Source organism: Hevea brasiliensis, chromosome 15 (genome assembly GCF_030052815.1).
Source record: "Hevea brasiliensis isolate MT/VB/25A 57/8 chromosome 15, ASM3005281v1, whole genome shotgun sequence".
In the NCBI taxonomy this organism is placed as follows: domain Eukaryota; kingdom Viridiplantae; phylum Streptophyta; class Magnoliopsida; order Malpighiales; family Euphorbiaceae; genus Hevea; species Hevea brasiliensis.
Window position 1 is genome coordinate 66,171,270 of NC_079507.1, and position 14,931 is coordinate 66,186,200.

The 14,931-nt window shown below is 32.8% G+C and overlaps 1 protein-coding gene and 1 pseudogene across 2 annotated transcripts; one reads left to right on the forward strand and one right to left on the reverse strand.

Annotated features, from left to right (window-relative positions):
• The first annotated feature begins 571 nt into the window (after nt 1-571).
• On the forward strand, nt 572-702 carry LOC131174386 (U2 spliceosomal RNA; annotated as a pseudogene).
• An 8,233-nt stretch (nt 703-8,935) lies between these two features.
• On the reverse strand, nt 8,936-12,808 carry LOC110653368 (G-type lectin S-receptor-like serine/threonine-protein kinase At4g27290). Of its 2 annotated transcripts, XM_021808963.2 has the most exons (7): nt 11,268-12,770; nt 10,983-11,099; nt 10,683-10,840; nt 10,297-10,507; nt 9,908-10,145; nt 9,673-9,823; nt 8,936-9,577 (listed from the first exon to the last, which is right to left on the reverse strand). In XM_021808963.2, exons 1-7 carry the CDS (start codon nt 12,541-12,543, stop codon nt 9,275-9,277), a joined length of 2,454 nt encoding a protein of 817 aa, XP_021664655.2. In that variant the 5' UTR covers nt 12,544-12,770; the 3' UTR covers nt 8,936-9,274. The 2 variants fall into 2 exon arrangements, with proteins under 2 accessions (XP_021664655.2, XP_021664656.2); XM_021808964.2 differs by lacking the exon at nt 9,673-9,823 and having other exon boundaries at nt 9,443-9,577; nt 11,268-12,808.
• Nucleotides 12,809-14,931: the final 2,123 nt, after the last annotated feature.

A 14,931-nucleotide genomic window follows, 5' to 3' on the forward strand; every position in this document is an offset into this window, starting at 1 on the left:
AATATCATTAGTTATTACATCATTAATTATTTTTTACTTTCTTAATACTTACTCTTTTGTTAGAGTAACACTTAATTTTTAATTTTTAACCGTGTATCAAACACTTTCTTAATTTTATACATAATATTTTTCAGGAAGCTCAACATTGCTATGAAAACATCAATCAATCTAGTATTTTCCGAAGTATCTACAATGTTCATTTATTGATTTAACAACTTGAAAAAAAATGCTAATTTGATTAGTATTTTTTAAAATATAAATGTCATTGATAATAGATAACAGTACCATTGAGGTTGCTTTTTAAAATGATATTTTCTTGTTTAAATGCTTATTTTAGAATTTCTTTTAATTAGTTTTTTCTTAATAAACATTACTTCATTAAATAATTTTAAATTCACATTACTTTAATAAATAATTTTTTAATATTATTTTAATAATTAACTAATAATATAAAGTGTGATCTTAAAAGAAAAGAATCGGTTGCTAAAGGGAATATCCCATATCGCTTTAGAGGAGGCTCCACCTTAGAAAACTGTCACTGTAAAAGACAGCTGAAGGCGTTGGCTCAAGCGTGTCTTTCTCGGCCTTTTGGCTAAGATCAATTGTTGTATCTGTTCTTATCAGTTTATATATATATATATATTGTTACGATCCAATCTATGGATCTAACCGATACTAGAACCTGAGTCAGTCTAAATCTCTGAAGCCCGTAGTAAATCTTACTATTCCAAAACTCATGACCAGACTCACAATTTAGGCCCATCATGCATATAAAAATAATTTAAATTAAAATATTATAATTTTATTTCGGACCAATCTAACATAATCCAATAATTATCAAAATCTCAAATTAGGAGAGTCCAGCTCAACCCGGTTACATCATTTACAAATTGTTTAAGTATCATACAAATCTTTATTTATTAACCTCAAGAATTTAAATTAACACAATTCCTAACAGGGTCTATACTACTGCTAACACATGCAGAGTTCTAAATTACAAATTTAGGGAATAATAATAAAATTAAGTAATTATTGATAACCTGCGAGAAAAGAAGCAGGTTATTCTGAAAAATATCTCCTCCTGTAGCCTGAAAAAAATAGGGTGAACAAGAGTGAGCGTTCGACTTAGAGATTAAAATACCAATTTTAACTACAATTTCTATAGCTATCTAAAGCTAATGCATCCTAAGGAGTGGAATGTAATATTATCAAAATTTTCATACAAATCATATGATAACAGTAAAAATGCAATTTGGAGCACTCACCCACCAAACACTGTTCAAAGAGTACATATATGGGAGTTGATCCCCTATGCAGCTCTCTTAATCCAACTTTTGCCAGCAAGTGTCTCTCAAGCTGGACTTTCGCTTAATAAACCAAATGTGGGGTCCCAGCGAGTGTCTCTCAAGCCGTGTCTACCCCGACTTATCCATAAAGGACCGGGTACCAGCGAATGTCTCTCAAGCCGTGTCTACTCGTCCTCTCCATATCCAATATCACACCACACGCATGCACACTGCTCCAAATTATCACAAACAATATCTATGACACTTTATCAATTATGAATGCAATATAAAACGTGCCTAGTGTTTAACTACATAGATAAATATTTATAAGTGATGCATAGGCATGCTTGAATATATAATGATATCGAAATTATAATTAAAATTAATATTTTACTCACAGTGCACCAAAGGCTATTGTGGCTGTTTGGTGGACAAAAATAGCTGACCTCAATCACCTAGATAATTATATTATAGATTTATTAGTATTAATTCAAAATAAGACTCTAAAGAAACAACAGACAGCCTAATTCATGCCGGAAATCCGGTAGAGTTTTCCCTATACCTGGGACCTACCCACCCTGTAAAATGATTCAAATAATACTTCTAAGCTCAACCCATATCTTATTATTATTATTATATGGCCCCTCCAGGGCCCTCCAAACCAGGTAATAATTACAATATCAGACAACTCAATTATAAGACTTCAAAACTAATATTTTTCAAAAACTATCCAAATTAACTTTAAAAATTCTATGAACTTGCCCCGCGGTCCTTAACAATATTATAAGGCTATTGCAAAAGGAATCATAATTTTCTGATCATCCACGAATATTTTATGAATTTTTATTCTAAATCAGTATTAACCGAAATGAGCAACTTGGGGTTCAGGTATACCTATGCCAAATCTGACACCTGAAACTCGTCCAGAACGTCTGAAAATGCTAGGATTGACTATAATATTGATCACGTTATGAGACGGGCCGCCGGGCAGTTAAATCTGGCTAAAAATGCAATCCTGGCACCGGTGAGCTATCTTTGATCCGATTGCACCTAAATTAATTCCAAAATTTGTTAATAATTATCATAAAATTATTTTAAAATTTTAGAAATCGAAAAAGTTAGAAAATCTCACCAAGCGATCTGGACCATCCGATTATCGCCTTTTTCAAACGGTGTTCGATCGGAGCGGGACTGGTCCTATCTTAAAGATTTCGCCATTCTGAGTCCATCGGTGGCCTCGAATTTCTGATCCGACGGTCGGATCAGCCGGAAACTTGCTGGAAACCGATGAAACCCACATGATTTTTTCTCAACTTTTCCTCACCGGATCGTCTCTCTCTAGCCACCATTGGAGGTGAGGCTAGTTGGGTCTTGAAGCTTGCTGTGCCAGAAGTTGAACAAGCCCTCCCTTGCCGAAAACAACCATCGAACGACGCCGAAAAGTAGCTGCCTCGCACACTCATCTATCTCCCTCTGTTAGTAGTATGCCCTAGAACATATCATTTAGTATGTATCTTGTACATGTTTTTATTAATAAAAGGAATTTTTACTTTTCCGTTTACATAATATATTTATGTGTAATAGAAAAGGTCCATTGATATTTTGTTAGAAATTCTATTCTTAAGTTGTTAAGAATATGAGTGACAGTAATTCTAGCACAAAGTATTATAAATAGGTTCACAATCAAGGATACTTCACAATAAGGACATGACTTATCCAGAAAGATTGTAATCATGTTTGTTGCCAAGTTATTTATATGAGATGTAAATAAGATGGAATGGTGAGTCTCATGCCATATAACAAACATGATAGGCACTTATACATGATAAGTAGGTCAAACCAGTGACATTTATGATAAGCACATGGAGTTTACTCTTGTCAATGTATTGTCATAAATCTTATCAGTGCATGTAATCTTTAGACCTGAGATAGCACAGATATCTTGTATATAGGTGGTTTGAGTTTGATACTGCCTTCATACTTGTACTGTGTATGGGTATATGGGCATGTGTTGGCTCCTACTAGTTATATATGGAGATAGGTGTTGATCAAGATGGAATCTGTTCTTCTAAGTAAATAGGAATAAAATCCTATGTTCATTTAATTGTTTTTGATATTTCAAATTCCTGGCTAGGACAGATAGATTTATTCATAAAAGAGTTTCTGATGAGAAAATCTTTTTAATCAAGAACTGAAATTAAAAGAGAACATAATATTCATAGCAAATGGGGTTTGACATAAACCATGACTCCAGCTTGAGTTGGGATTTTGTAACAGAGAGATTCTAGTGCATGGTAACATATAATTATAGGTTCATTTAAGGTAAACCTTATTACTAATTGGGTGGCCATGGCATGCTATGCTAGGTGTTAACCATGGTCTATGAGATGCATAAAATGATTTAGAGAAATCATTTATGGTAAGAAAGAGTTCTGATGATATTAAGAGTTGATATCATATCTCATTGCCAATTAGTGATGAGCCTAGTAAGTCACACACATACACAAGTAATCACCAAATTAAATATGATTTAATTAATTAATTAAAGAGTTTAATTGATTAATTAAATAGGTTTGGTTTGCAATTAGATTGTAAAATTCCTAGCATGGCTTGAAACCAAATCTAGGTTATTGGATGTATAGTATAAGTTAAATTTATATTTAAAGTGTTTAAATATGAATTTAATTAATGAGAAATTAATTAATAGAGATTAATTAATTAATTTATATTTGATATAAATTGATTAGAAAAAGAGAAATAATTATTTTTGGTTGAGAACTCAAAATTAAGACACAGGGGTATTTTGGTCATTTCACAGGGTAACATGTGGCACCATGAAATGGTGACACATGGCACTACACATAAGCTTGCCATATGTCTTTTAATCATGTAAGATGATTAAAGTCAAGATTAAATATAGGTTTAACACTTGGCACAATGTGATTGGGTCAATTAAATCTAAAGCCAATCAAAAGGAGACATGTGACAAGGATTTTAAGTGGTGACCTAGCTATATAAGAGAAATGATGAAAAGAAAAATACCTAGCTGCTATTTGTTTCATTGGTGCTGCCCCAAAGCACCTCTCCCTTTCATCTTCTTCATCTCTCATCAATTTAAAGAGATTTCCCAACAATTTCTTGAATTAAAAATACTAGAAATCGTTTCTAGTGTCCTGTTTACATCTGTAATCTCTCAAAAGGCAAAACCTGATTTTCTAATTGATTGAAAAATCTTTAGAAGCTGTTCAAGGGGCTGCCATTGGTGATCTTGGTGTGGACAAGCTAGAGGGACAACATTTGGTATCCTAGGCGCATCCCAAAGTTGCAAAACACACTGCAGTGCATCAAACAGGTTAGTGCACTTGTTCTTGATCTAATATATGGTTCTAATAAATTAATCTGTTAATTCTAAAATCTTAAATGGTAAATATAGATTCAAAAATATATTAAAAGAGTTTTAATATGCTGTTTATCATTGAAATCAAATAGATAAAAATAAATCTTACATGATGCATGTGACCCTAGAAGAAAAATTTTAAATTTCAATTATTTAAACTTATGTTTTTCATGCTTCTGCTTCTTCACCCTCTCCCTCCTTTTTAGCTGCAATGGTGGTCCTTATCGGCATCCATGATCAATAGAGGGTGGCCTGTCAGTGCGAGGGGTTGCTGGGGAAGGCAGCTGGAACCTTGGTCGGCGATGATGGTGGTTGGCCAGAGCAAAAAATGGGAGAGAAAATGAAGGAACGAGAAAGAGAAAAGAAATGTAAGGGGGGGGGGGTTTATTATTTTTTTTTTTGTGATTGACAAATGAGGGTGCACTGCAACTCACCCTCATTTTATATATATATATAATACTTTAACATTTAAATTCATTTAAATATAATATTTTATTTAAAATACCTTATCAAATCTCTAATCAAATCAATATTAAAATATTATTAATATTTATAATAAACTCTTATTTCATAAATTAATTAAACATAATAATATTATTAATAATAATAAGAATAATTACATTAAATTTAAAAATATTTAAACATAAAATTATAATAAAAATTAAATATTTCTAAAAATTAAATCCAAAATAATTTTATAATGTATTAAAATGGCTAAAAAATTTTAAAGTAATTAAATACATAAATTATTTATTCTTTAGCTAATAATAAGATCAATCACAATTTAATAAATTGTTTAAATTAATAAAATAATATTAAATTTATAATTTATATTTTTATATAAGAATTCGAGTTGTTACATGTGTGTGTGTGAGCCATCACCTAATATTAGGACTCTGTTTCGCGAATAATATTTTTTTCAAAAATAATTTTTATATTGTCTAATGTTAATACCATTCAGAAAATTAAGTTAATTAAAAGATATATTTTATAATTACTTGATTTAAAACAAAGTAATTTAAAATAAAATAAAATTATTTTATTATAAAAAATAAGGTGATTTAATAAGATTTTAAATTTTATTTCATATAAGATGATTTAATGAAATTTAAAATTTATTTCATCGAATTTTTATAAAATAATATTGTCACAACCCAACCTGTGGGCCGGACCGGCACTAGGACCTGGGCCAGCCTAAAGCCCCCGAGGCCCGTTGTAAGCCTAACTATTCCTTAGCCCAACTCTAAGGCCCATTTGGGCCCAATTTCAAGAAAACAACCGGACAGAGTCCGGCCATAAAATGGACCTTCCAACGGGGAGTTTTTGACTCACCCGACCTGTAAACACAATAAATACTCAATTGGGGAGCTCAGCTCGCCCTCCACATACTCATATCATCATAAAAATAAATGGGAGCTCAGCTCCCTCATCCAGTACATCAAACATGCATGTGACAATAATTTTACAGGTCCAAACTAACAATTTATATTACAGACCCAAATTAATTAAATACTTCTAACACATGCGGAAATTTTAGGAGTAAATAAAATTACACAAATATGGATAAACAACCTGCGAAGGAGAAAAGCAGGTTAACCACAATAAAATCCTCCTGTAGCCTGAAAAAAATATTGAACAGGAGTGAGCGTTCGACTCAGAGAGTAAAATATCAATTTTAACCATAATCTCTATAACTATCTAAAACTAATACAACCTGTGGAGTGAAATGCAGCATCAACAATATTTTCACATCATAACATCAAAAAGGTAATTTGGAGCACTCACACACCCAGTAATATCAATCATACTATATGGGAGCTGATCCCCTATACAGCTCTCTTAAATCCAACTTGGTGCCAGCGAAGAACTCAAGCCGAACTTTCCCTTAATAAACCAAATCGGGGCTCCCGGCGAAGAACTCAAGCCGTGACTACCCGTCCTATCCATAGTCCACATCACATCACACGCACGCCAACGCACGCACACTGCTCCAAATTACCACAACAACATCCATGGCACGTTAACAGTTATGAATGCAACATAAATCGTGCCTAGAGTTTAACTACAAAAATATATGCATATAAGTGATGCATGGGCATGCTTGAACATATAATAATATCGAGATTACAATTAAAATTAATATTTTACTCACAGACTTGACGGTGGTCATTGAGGCGGCTGGGCGGAGGAAGAAGGCTGTCCCGACTCACCTGACAATTTTATTACAATCATTTAATAAATTTGACTCCATACAAACAAAGAAAAAGACAAAATACGTCCTAAGTCGTGCCGAAAATCCGGCAAAGTCTCCCCTATACCTAGGACCTACCCAACCTGCAAAAGGGCTCAAAACACACTTCTATACTCACAATCCATATATCCACAACTCAATCACATCACACAGCCCCTCTTGGGCCCATCAAATCAGTCATCCATCACAATATGTAAAATTTCAATTTAGTCCTTATAATTGATTATTTTTGCAAAAACTGCCCAAATAAGCTCTAAAAATTTTAAACTTTGCCCCACGGTCGTTAGCAATATTACTAAACTATTGCAAAAAGAATCATAATTTTCTGAGCTACCACGAATATTTTATGAATTTTTAATCCTATTTAGGCACTAGAAAATTATGAAAAAGCAAGGTTCGGGTTTACCTTTGCCGATTCCGACTTCGGGAACGCGCTCGGGACGTCTGACAATGGGGGGGTAGCCAAAACCTCAGTCCAATTTGGAGACTTTTCCAGAATTGGTTTGTCCGCCGGAAATTTACTGCACTTGGCCAATCGCCGAATTTCCGTAAATTGAGGATACCTACACGAAGCCCACAACACGGGGTAATACATAAATTTTTCAAAATTTTCTAAGCTCATTTAATGCTCGGAAAGACACTGCGAAGTTTCGTGGGACCTACCGAAAAACGGTGTCCGAAAATTTTGAAATTTATATCTCCGCGAAGCTCTCGATGAGTGGAGCGCTCTGGTACTCTCGGTTTTCTCGTGGGGTTCACGGTTTGTGAGAAATCTAGCCCAAAAGTCAAAATAGGCTAAAACTTCCCGGGCAAAAATTGGACAAACCGCTCGATGGATTTCGGTGTTCTTAGTGTCTATGGAAAGCTCTCGACGAGTAGATGAGTTTAGACACAAGACCCGATCCGATTGGTGGCCGGATCGACCGGATTTTGGCCGGGTATTTTCTGGAGCCGTTTTCTGGAGTTCCAGCCGGCGGCTGGCCGTGAGGGAGGGCTGAGGTGGCGCGCCGGCGAGGTGGGGAGGCAGGAGAGGTGGCGTCGCGGCAAGGGGAGGAGGGAGGAGAGAGAAAAGAGAGAGAAGAGGGGAGGAGGTCAGACGCACGCGGGAGGAAGAAGGAAGAAAAAGAAAAGGCCGGTCCGATTCGATCGGTCCGATCAGGTCCGGTTCGATTAGGCCGGTCCGATTCAGGATACAAAATTTTGAATTTTTACTCTGCCTCGGGATCGAAAACGAGGTCCAAAAGTTTCGAAAAAATTCCAGAAAACTCAGAAAAATTCATAGACTCCAAATATATTTTTAGTTTTGCCACGTGGTCTTTAAATTAATTTTTAAAAATCATCAAAGTTTATATTTTCGGAAAATCGAACCCAATTTTTAAAATCCGAAAAATCTCAAATAATTTCTTAAAATTTAATTAAAATTAAAATATCAATAATACTCATAAAATAATAAAATTTAAAATTTTGGGGTGTTACAAATATTTTTTTTAGTCAATTACAAAAAATTTTATTAACGTAATGAAAAAATAAAAGTTTTTCAATATCTTAAATTACCATATTCTAAATAAGATTTTAAACTTTAATTAAAATAATATATATTAAATATGAAATGATAAATAAATATATCTTATTTAATTTTATTTATAATATTTTTTAACATTATTAAAAAAATATTTTATACATTCTTTTATGTGAAGAAATTTTATTTTTTGTTAAGTTAATAAAATTTCCATAACTGACTATTTGACAGAAAAAGTATTATTTTACAAAAATTAAATGAGATGAATTGTAAAATTTCATTAAATCACCTTATTTTTTATAACAAAATAATATATACTTTATTTTAAATCAAGTAACCATAAAATATATCTAATAAAAAATATTTTTATTGTCAAAAAAAGAAAAATATTTAAGTCATTTTTTGGATTTAATAATTTTATTAAAATGTGAAAATATTTACACATAACATTAGTATAATATTACAACTAAATAATGAAAATATTTAAAAAATATTTTTTATATACAAATTATTTTTTCCAAAATAAATAAAGCCTAAATAATTATATATGCATGATAGAAACAGAAACACATACCATGCAACCAAATAATGAAAGGAAAATATTATCTATATATAACTTATTTCCTACAAAATAAATAGAGCCTAAATTAATTTTTTCATGTGAGGTCCACTACAGTAGCTTGCAAAGCCTAGGTAAAATATTGGGTCCTAACTAGTATAATGATGATAATGGAATTAACAAGTGCTGCTAAATGTTTGATTACGAAACAGCATTCGGTGAGCAAAGAACAAATCAGCGAGGGATAAAATTAGTAAGTCCTTTATCGAGCCTCCAATGAGAAGGTGATTTCATTGGTTGAGTTTGATTCGAGCTTGTCTGATGAAGAATTCGCTTCAGTAGGACCTCTATCCTTAAAGAAACCAGGTTTCTGGGGCTGAGGCAATTCTTTCTCACCACCCAACATCAAAACAACGGATGCCATGCTTGGCCTTTCCTCAGGATGTTGTTGAACGCATAACAGACTAATCTGGATGCATCGTATCACTTCTGACAGATTGCACGACTGTTCTAAGAATGGATCAATCAGTTCTGATGGCTCGCCTTCTTTCCACAATGTCCATGCCTAGAACATATCAGGATTCTTTAGTCAATAATTAGGTACAGTTACCAGAAAATGGAAAAAAAAAAAAAAAAAGGCAAAAACCCCTCGACACTTGCATGTCCAATAAGGTTTAAACCACGGCTTGGATGATAAAATCCTCTGCTTCTTTTTCCACTTATTATCTCTAGCAGCAAGATACCGAAACTAAAGACATCAGATTTTGTAGAGAATAATCCATCACTTGCATATTCTGGTGCCATGTAACCACTATAAAACATGCAAAAAAAAGTGAAAAATTTCAAATTAATGATCAGTCCAATTAATTTAAAAAGTAGAACAAAAAATACTTACTAAGTTCCAACTACTCTGTTTGTGTTTCCTTCAGTCTGGTCTCCTCCAAAAGTTTTAGCCATGCCGAAATCTGAAATTTTGGGGTTCATCTCTTGATCCAGTAAAACATTACTCGCTTTGAGATCTCTATGTACAATTCGCAATCTGGAATCCTGATGAAGATAGAGAAGTCCTCTAGCAATCCCACAAATAATGTTGAAACGCTTGGACCAGTCAAGCAGTTTACCTTTCATTTGATCTGGAAAGTTTCTTGCCTATGTCAGTGATTCTTCAGTTCTTGAAAAAAAAAAAAAAAAAAACCATTGTGCCACAACCTTCAAATTAAGCACTTATCATTGAGTTACACTAGGCTAACTAATTAAATTGAGGAGGTTTTTAGAGATCCAAACCAAAAATGAAGTTGTCTAGGCTTTTATTGGGCATGTATTCATAAATCAGCATCTTCTCATCCCCTTGAATGCAGCAACCAAGAAGCTTTACGAGATTTCGGTGTTGAAGTTTGGCTATCAGAATTACTTCATTTTTGAACTCTTTCAATCCTTGTCCAGAACTCCTAGATAGCCTCTTCACAGCAATCTCTTGTCCGTCCTCTAGTGTACCCTGAAAACGTATTTATAGGAGAATCGATCGTGATGGAATATTTCAGCAAAATAATGAAAATAAAAGGAAGGGTAAAAATAAATCTAGTAAATTATATTTTATTGGGTTCGATTTATATCTACAAAACAAATACACTCTTAAATGCATACTGGCTTTATGAATTTGATAAATTTACCTTGTAAACGGGTCCAAAACCACCTTCTCCTAGCTTGTTATCAATGGAAAATTTGTTGGTCGCATTACTTACTGCAATTAGATCAAACAATGGCAGCTCCAAGTCTTCTGGTTGTTCATCTTGCTCCTGGTCATCATTTTCCTTGTTTTCTGTTTTCTCTGCAATAAAGTATAATCATATAAAAAATTATTAGCACTGAATTGTAAACAGTTTTGCACATCTGTTACAGTAAATATTCCATATCGTAAAAAAAAGAGCAAGTTCAGATCACTTGGATGTGCCAAAACAACATCCCAAAACCTCTTAAGTTTGCTCTGCTTCTGCGAATATAGTAGCCGATGATAAGCATCCCAAAACCTATAGCAATGGTAGTTGCAATTATCACTGGTATCTTCACCTTAGCCTCAACCTTCGCCTCTTCAAGAAAAAGCAGAAACTAAAAACAGTTACTTAGTGCTAAAACAAACGGAAATGTGCAAAACATAGTTAACTTCTGCGACAAATAGCAAAGAAAATGTAGATTGTGCATCAACCTTTCATCTTGACGCTCAATGCATGAACAGAAACAAAAAAGAAAGCCCATACCTAAATCAGAAGCAGACATACGAATATATAAATCCTGCCCAGACGCAGACAGTCTCATATCAATCAGATCACCAAACCACATAGCACAGCCGCTGCCGCGTCCTCTAATATCTAAGGTGGTGTATGCCGTACATGAACAGTTTTGTAAACATGTAACTCTGCATTCCTTAAGATTCATACTCCTGTTCACAAATGAATGTGTAGTATCTGGCAGTTTCAACCCAACAAATTTTACAAATCCCTCTCCATTCTCACATTTTAATAAATTATTTCTTTTACAACCGTCAGACCAGAATGCTGATTTCCAATTTTCTGGCGAAGCTGGAGTGAAACCCTTTAAGCATTGACAAACTGGCGACTCAGTAAGGATGCAATTTCCATAGGGACCACAGAGGCCGTATGCGTCACAGGCATCTCTTGGCACAGATGAATACGGCCTCCAAGTTCGTGTTTCTTCATTCCAAGCGTAACGCTGACGCGAATAACCGGTTTGATTCAGAACAATCCTTGAGATTACAGATTTGTTTTTCAGGTTGTACATGTAGTACACCTCGTTTTCATTATCAACAAAACTGAACTCGAAGAGCTGGTTTTCCTTCAAAGATGGCGAACCACTGTTGCCAAGGCCATTCCATGGAGCACTCCGATAATACTTCACGGAGCCCTTCCAGATATATCCCTCAGGATTACCATTTAGCACTATCCCCCAAGTGAAGTCTGCAGGAGAAGGATCATCCGGGTTGTTCCATGCTGATAGGCGGCGATCAAGGCCAGTCTTCAAGTCCCATCCAAGCTTCATCCCTGGAAGTAACGTATCAGATGGATAGTCAAAACTTTGCCACAAATAGTTTCCAGAATTTGTATCTTTTTCATCCCTTAAGACCAGATTCCCAGAATCTAAGAGCCGAACTATTGGATTCTGGGCTACTTTGTTCAAGTTCAACGACCAAACAACACTCTTGTTCTCACTAACAAGTACAAGATTTCCCGTGCTGTTCATCATCAAAATACCAGAAGTATCACTGATTGGATTGCGCCTGTTTGCAACCCAAACAACAGTTGTAGGAATTGCCTTGTACCAAATTCCCAAATATCGGTTGCTGGATTTTCCAGGACTAAAGAAACCAAATTCAAATTTTCCATCTTTCGAAACCAAGGTGCTATTGGTGCCATCAATAATAGAATCAGACAAAGTAATGGTCTCAGTAGCATTTGAGTATTTAGAGAAGAGAAGTAGGAAATTGGCACTGACAAACATAAAACAGAAGGTCTCCATAGGTTTTTGGAAACTGTTGCAGCTAAGAGCGAATGCAGTTAAACGATGGCCATTTAAATAAGCATAAACTTTTAGCTTAAACCATTTGTTATCATGTTTTAATCTTCTATTAAAAAAAAAAAAATTCTAGGTTAGAATCTTAGGCAGTTCCTTTTACTAATTATTTTAGTTATTCAACCCCATGTTCTTGAAAACTACTGCAAAATAATTGAGCAAAAGTTCTGCCCCATTTATTTTATTTTATTTTTTAAAAAAACATAAATTCATTAATAATATCAAAGCATCACATTTACAAATAATCACATGAACAACAAGACCCACTTTTATATACCAACAGAGTTGATTGATCTTTTAGCAAACAAAAAATAAGAATTGTCTAAAGAAAAATAGTACTAACATAGATAATATTAGATTTTTTTTTTCTTAAAGATAGAATTGACAAAAAATATAGATATTTCAAATAACTAATTGGTAGAAGACTTATATTTACAAATTAAGATTTAAAATCTCAAATCAAATAAATTCTGTAATTCTACTTTTACTTACAAGAAATAATGCCAAATCCTCACAAAAAGAGCAACTTATTTATTATATTTCAACACAAAATAAAATAAAATAATTAAATATAAAATTTAAATATATGAATTAAAATAAAATTTTAGCGACACAATTATTTAAATTGAAAATTAATTTATTAACGAAATTTAAAATTGAGGATCAAATATTACTAAAAAAATCAAGGACTAACTTATAAATTTTGTTATGGCTCATAGAATTCATTGTAATTTACCTAAAAGTATTGTCTTTTCAAGTTTTTGAGTTGAGTGTATCCTCGGGCACGGCAGTGGAATTCTGTGGTCTTATAGCGTAGAAAATGGAGCAAACCTTTACGCGTGTAAATCACAGTCAAGATGTTTTGTGCAGCTGGCAACCCGAGATTGGAAAGGTTGGATGGAGATTGCAATTGTCTCGCTCAACATTAAAACAAAGCAAATACTCAATGTAATGACAACACTTCCAACCATCTCAGGCTACAAAAAAACTGAGTTTCTAGAGTTAATTAGTATTGTTAACTTTTTATCCTGTGAAGATTTCCAATCTAACTTTTTCTGAATTCAGAGAAAGTCAATTAATTTTGATAAACGCCAATCTGAACTAAAGTTTTTCCAAGACTTTTTCCAGAAAGCTAAATATCACCTAATCCGCTCATGAGTTTTAATAGAATTTGGAAACATAATTCATTCTATTCTCTCCAGGCAAAGACTCAACCCGTCAACCCCTTACTTGGGTTGTTGATCAAAATTTAAATATTGGGACAAACTGCAAATGACTTAATCCAAACATGAATTGTTAATTGGCCTTTTGGAAATTCTCCTGATTCTAATGTTGATGACAATCTAGCAAAATGGCGTAACGATCGAGCAGCTCGATGGTCTGGGACCGCAAATATGGATTGATTTTGTTGAGACAGATCTGTTTGTTATGGTTACTTCGGCGTAGGCATTTAATAAAAAAGCTTTCGGCCCTTGGTTGCGTCCATGCTTTGTTGGGTTTTCTTCATATTTTAGTTTTGTGGGGCTCCGGATGATGAACACATTGATTATTGGGCTTTTTGTTTTTATTAAATGGGCTCTCCGTAAAAATAGTTTAGAGCAATTCGATAATTTCAATTTCTTTTTATTTATGTCATTTTTAATATAATTTAGCCATTTTTATGCCCAATTTGATTTTATTTCAAACAAACTTGAATACAATCAAATTCAATTTTCCCTTGATGATTATAAATACAACTATTTATTCACTTTTATTTATCATTTAATATTTTTTATAATAATTAAGAAAGCAATTGAATTATTTAAATTATAATTAAATATACTTTAATTTAGTTAAATTATTTTTTTATCTCACTTAATTAAGAGAGAATAAGGTAATAATAGATTTTAGAAAATTATATAAATAATTATTGTATTTAATAGAGACAAAAATAAAATTAAAAAATTAATTAATATTTAATTTTTTAATTTTTTAAAATAATAAATAATTTTAAATAAAAATTAAGAACTATAAAAGGTAATATTTATTATTATTATTATTATTATTATTATTATTATTATTATTATTCATTGCAATTAATTAAATTCTATAATTTTTTTTTATCTTTAAATAAAATACACACACAAAAAATTTAAAAATTAAATTTAATAAATTAATAAAATCATAATAATTTTATCATGGTTCTCCATCTCATATAAACCCCACGATCCGATGTTTAAAACACTGTTATCGAAATTCTAGAAGAATTTTCAAATTGGGTGGTTAATTAGGTATAAAATAATCTCAAGACTCAAATCAACTGCATAGATTTAAAAAAGAAAAATCAAATGTGGA